This window comes from Condylura cristata, unplaced genomic scaffold (genome assembly GCF_000260355.1).
Source record: "Condylura cristata isolate star-nosed mole 26May11 unplaced genomic scaffold, ConCri1.0 scaffold00015, whole genome shotgun sequence".
NCBI classification, from domain to species: domain Eukaryota; kingdom Metazoa; phylum Chordata; class Mammalia; order Eulipotyphla; family Talpidae; genus Condylura; species Condylura cristata.
Genome location: NW_004567116.1, coordinates 1,715,757 through 1,720,901, shown reverse-complemented (window position 1 = coordinate 1,720,901; position 5,145 = coordinate 1,715,757). Strand labels below are relative to the sequence as shown.

Genomic DNA, 5,145 nt, shown 5'->3' with positions numbered 1-5,145 from the left:
AGGGTTTGCGTGGTGGGGTGAGTTGGTTTTAGTGGCCACAGAGGGTTTGCGTGGTGGGGTGAGTTGGTTTTAGTGGCCACAGAGGGTTTGCGTGGCCAGGAGGGAAGCATGTGTTGTGATTTCCAGAATAAACCTGAACTTACTGAAGTGGGTATTAAGACGAAAAGGGGGTGCAGCGGCGCTCGCCAGGGCAGCAGCCGGCCCCGCGGGTGGTGTGAGGCGGTGGGACGCTGCTAATGGCCTGGCCTCCTCTCCCGCTTCACCCAGGGGGCTCTCAGGAGCGGAGATGGTGTCCTTCCTGGCCAGGAGCGGAGGGCCCAGAGCGCAGGGCGCACAGCCAAGGGCCAGAAGCCTGCGGGCCAGAGCAAGAAAGGCGGCGAAGCGGCAGAGGCTGATGAGTAAGCAGCGGGACAGGCCTGGAGGGGCAGGTGGCGCCCCGGCCCTGACCCCTGACTGCTGCCCTCTCCCTCCTCAGTCTCTTCTCCCCTCCTCGGAAACCCTCCTTCCCCTTCCAGTGGGCCTGGGAGAGCTTCACAGCAGAAAGCCGGTCTCTGCCTCAGGGCCCCTTGGCCTCCCACCACCCAGGCCTGCCCTTGCCCCCAGCGGTTCCCCAGCACAAGCCCAGGGCCAAGTCCACTGCCCACCTCCCAGAGACCAGCGGGTTCTGCGGGAACAAAGACTTGCTGAGCCAGGAGAGGAGGCAGCCGCTCAGGGCCTGGGGCCGTGACTCTGGGCAGGCCGGCAGAGCAGAGGGCCGCGGGCCGGAGTGCCCCCGGGAGGGCGCCCTGCGGGTGCCCAGGGAGAGACCAGGCTCAGGGCCGGGGTCCAGGCAGGCCCCTGAGCTGGAGGCCGAGAGGGGCCTGAGCCCCAGAGACCAGCACCAGCTGCCCAGGCAGGGGTCTGCCTTGGAAGGGGGGCGGTTTGCAGAGGTGACAGAGGAGGCTGAGGATGGGGAGCACAGGGACCCCCACAGGAGGAGGGCTCGTTCTCAGATAAAGGGGTGGCATTCCGGTGAGGAGGCCTGGGCTGAGGGTGGACCCCAGTGTCCAGGGAGCGACTCCAGCTCCAACAGCCCCCAAGGGCAGCAGTGGAGAAAGGCCAGGGCCAAGGAGCTGGAGGGGCCGCGGGGCCTGGAGCAGCTGCAGCGGCAGTTCCAGAAGCACCTGAGCTGTGGTGAGTGTGGGGCTCCAGGAGGCCGCATACGGAAGGGGGGCAGGAGCCCGGGCAGGGCCGGGCGGGACCCCGTGCTGGGGGGTGCCCCGCAGGCTGGGGGAGGCAGGTTCTGACTTGTTCCCCTCGGACAGGCCACGAAAAGCCGCCCTGGAAGGCTCTGTGGACGCCCGTCCAGGCCTCCGACCCGAGCGGGAAGGCCCCTGCCTCGGCTGACGCCGAGACGAGCCGGTGTGCCGACTTGCCTAACCGAACCTTCTGCAAGCGGCGGGAGGCCACCAGGTAGGGCGCAGGAGGAAAAGGCGGGAACCACGCAAGGGGTCGAGGAGGCGGCTCTCCGAGAGGCACTCAGCCAGGCATCCCCACAACAGCCTTCATTCTCAGCTGCCCCGGCTCTCAGCTAGTCCTCCCACCCACCCGCCACCCATCCCCACCCGTCTCCCATCCCCCATCCATCCACCCATCACCCACTCACCACCACCCACCGTCCCGCCCTCCCTCTGGTTTGCCAACTATCCATTGACACGAGTAATGTGTCATCCATTTCCCATCTCCTGCCCTTCCATTCATCTACTGGCTAAGTGGCGCTAACACCTACTGAGGTGCACTCATGGGCCTTCAGGATAGAAAGATAACAGGCTTTACCCCAACCCGAGCAGCCCGAGGCCACCGGACCGGGGCCAGCCGGACAAGCACCCACGCGGAGCTGCTGGACTAGGGGCTGCAGCGAAGTCCACAGGGGCAGAGTGGGGAGATGGGCACATCCCAGGCTGCAGACTTCCAGATAGGGTAGGCCGTGGGGTGCGCCCCAGTATAGCCTCCATCCTGTCCGGCTTCCACGACAACACCGTTCGCCACGACCTTGGCTCGCTGGGCTCCTACATTCCCGCCCTATGAGGTTCCTGTGCCCCAAAGAACTCTCCCACTCTGCCCCCCACCTTCCAGATGCCTGCTGCAGGCGTGGGAGCGGCAGGAGCAGGAGCAGCAGCTGCAGGCCGAGCTGCGGAGGGCCCGGGTGCAGCGGGTGCAGAAGCAGGTGGCCCGCTGCCTGGCGGCCTATGAGCCCAGAGGAGGCCACGGGCCCAGGGCCACTCAGCGCAAGGTGGAGGAGCTGAGGTAGGATGCTTGGAGCTGCGGAGGGCCGGGTGGGCAGACAGGCAGCCCGAGGTGTGAGAGGAAGGGGAAGGACAGAGGAGACCCCTCAGCTTCCGGCAGGCCTGAGCCCCCTGCCCAGGCTGCCAGCCCGGTCACCTTGCCCCTGGCTGGGAGGAAGACAGAGGCACAGGGGCTGGTCCAAGGTCGCCTGGGTATTAAGGACAGTCTCTGCAGCTGTCAGCTAGCTCCAGGTTAGATTGTGCTACGAGCATCAACACACTGTCAAGTCTTGTTTCTCCGATTTCACAAGCTGGTCTTGCTTTAGAAGTTCAAAGCCAGCAGGTCTAGATTAAAACAGCCCAAACAGGAGTCTAGGAGACCCGTGTGGTCTCTGAGCCGTGTGTCCAGGGGCCATCTCGCTGCCAGGACGCTCTGCTGTTGAGCAAACACATCCCTGACAAGCCATGCGCAGGGTTTTATAAATGGACTTGACCCCCGGGGCAACCTTGACTGTCCCAGGGCTGACTGCTCATTGGCAATGTGTTTCTTCAGGCCCCAGCCTCATTCCTGAGCTAGCTGCCTATAAGAACCACAGAGCAAGCTGCCAAGCGTGCTCTCTCCCTCGGGAGCTGGAGCTGCAGCTTCCCTGTCCCGGCCGGGGGGCGTCTCCCTGAGGGTGGTTGGGAGCAGGAAGCCACGACCGCACAGCCCGGTGGCTCCTGCTTAGGGCTCCTCAATCTTCAGCGGCTACCCTTGGAGAGATCCCTCCATGGTGTGGTGTCCTGGAAGCCGTGGAAGCTGCTGGCCAGGCCGCCATCTCCCGGCTCCCGTGGACACTCGCTCGCCCATCTTGGCAGCCCCGCCCCCTCATCTTGCAGCAGTCTCGGTCTCCGGGTGGTCCTGCTGCCCTTCCAGCCTCCTGCTGGGCCCAGGCATGTGCATCCCCACACGCGGACCAGGGTCCAGGTGCCCAGAGGCAGCAGGGCGAGGCCGCAAGTGGTGGCCACAGAGGCTACTGGCGGGAGGGCACAAAGGAGCCCTCATTTACCCCACACTCGGATGAAGGGGTGAACGGCCGCCCCAGCCCACTGACCTCTCAGGATGAGAACCGCAGTGAGTGGGCTTCGGGAAGGCAAGGGCACAGGCCTCGGGCCCTTGGCGAGTGGGAGGCTGAGAGCGGCGGCTCCCGCAGGCGCCAGGAGAGGCAGCGCGCCGCAGAGTACCAGGAGGAGCTGCGAGGCATCCAGCACAGGGTGCAGGCCCGGCCCTACCTGTTCCAGCAGGCTATGCAGGTGAGGGCCGGCACTGGGCTAGGACTTCTCAGGCTGAGTAGGCAGGGGAGAGGTGGGCGGGGCCCCTAGAGGGGCCCTGGGTCGCTGTCCTGGAAGTGCCAGAGCCCCAGCGTGTCTTTGCCCCCTTGGGCAAAGTGGGACCCCTCCTCTCTCCTCAGACCAATGCCCGGCTCACGGTCACGAGGCACTTCTCCCAGGTGCTGTCCGCACTGGGGCTGAACGAGGAGCAGCTGCTGGCTGGGACTGGGAAAGGGACTACGGAGGGCACCTCCAGGAAGCCCAGGTGAGGTCAGCCAGCTGCCACCAACTTGCTCTGCCAGGCTGCGGGGCAGGAGGGACTGGCCCGCTGGGCTCCGCAGGGTCGTCCTAGGGGTCTCCACCCCCACCACGCCCCAAGACTGGGGCGGGATGTCTGGGGACATTCAGGGCTCTGTGGGCAGGTACCTCCATCCACCCAAAGTCCAGCTTCAGTGCTGCCCTGTCCTCCGGGTTGGCGGCTAGCCATCAGCAGGGCCTCCCTCCCCACCCAAGAAGGGGGGGGGCCAGCATTACTTTCCCCTAGGACTTGCCCCAGGACACGGAGGGTAGAACACATGCCACACACCCCCACCCCCTTGGACACATCGGTCACTCAGCCACCCCACAAATGCTGTGCCTTATGCTTTAGAACCGCCTGGTGCAGAGACGAGATTACAAAGTCCGACTCACAATAAGGAAACTGAGGCTGAAGGAGGGAAAGTCATCTGCCCACAGTCACTGATGGAGCCCAGGAGCCCGACTTGAACGTGCCTCATCCGTGACGATGGCCTTCCTTCCACAAACCAGATCTCCCTGGGTACTGGGGTGGGGAGTGGCAGCGCCTGTTTTCCTCTTTAGGGAGCCACAGTTCAGGAGGGTGACAGTGAACCTCCTCAGAGCCCCCTAAGGACAGGTCAGCCTGACAGGTACTGCCCCCAGCTCCCAGGCCAGGAGCCCAGCCCCGGATTTAAAATTAAATGTCTGATGGAAAATAAGTGTGGGGTTTCTGGTGGCAACAGTGTGGGGTTTCTGGTGGCAGCCGTGGAAGGCTGCGGGTGGGAAGAAGCGGCGGGTGGGGCCGGGAGTGGGAGGTGGCAGGTGGGCAGGCAGCGGGCTTAGCCGGCACCCCTCCCCCAGGAGCGCGGGTGGTTCTGGCTGCCCCCACCCCAAGCACAGCCTAGCTCCTGCTCTGGGTGCATAAGCAGATGGCAGAGCAACTGCGGCAGGGCGCCGCCCCCCACACAATTTAAATGGTGGGCCCTAGAAATCCAAGAGCGAATAGTGCCCAACGGAGCGTGCCACTGGCACCCCCAGTCCGATGAGGGAGGCGGCGCCCTTTAAGGGAGCAATTATACCACATCTTAGCAGATGGTGAGGTTGGCGGCACAAGGGGCCGCCAGATTGAGCAATTGTGAGGGGTGTCGACAGGGACTGTTTTCCACTTTTAAGTGACTTCAAGTTGCAGCTTTCAGGAAAAAGAAAAGCCACGGTGCTCCGGGCGCCGCTCGGCTCGGATGGAGCGCCTCGGCAGCCTCACGGACCCGACCCAGGGGGCGCGGGGGCAGCACCC

At 64.6% G+C, this 5,145-nt stretch overlaps 1 protein-coding gene across 1 annotated transcript in view; it reads left to right on the top strand.

Annotated features, from left to right (window-relative positions):
• TSGA10IP (testis specific, 10 interacting protein) overlaps positions 1-4,288 on the top strand; it is a 5,355-nt gene extending 1,067 nt beyond the window's left edge. The window contains exons 2-8 of the mRNA XM_004683342.2: positions 268-398; positions 476-1,173; positions 1,305-1,452; positions 2,116-2,286; positions 3,458-3,557; positions 3,716-3,840; positions 4,225-4,288. Of these exons, the coding sequence (XP_004683399.2) occupies positions 268-398; positions 476-1,173; positions 1,305-1,452; positions 2,116-2,286; positions 3,458-3,557; positions 3,716-3,840; positions 4,225-4,270 (1,419 nt within the window). The 3' untranslated portion in view covers positions 4,271-4,288. The remainder of the gene's footprint in view (positions 1-267; positions 399-475; positions 1,174-1,304; positions 1,453-2,115; positions 2,287-3,457; positions 3,558-3,715; positions 3,841-4,224) is intronic.
• The last annotated feature ends 857 nt before the right edge of the window (positions 4,289-5,145 follow it).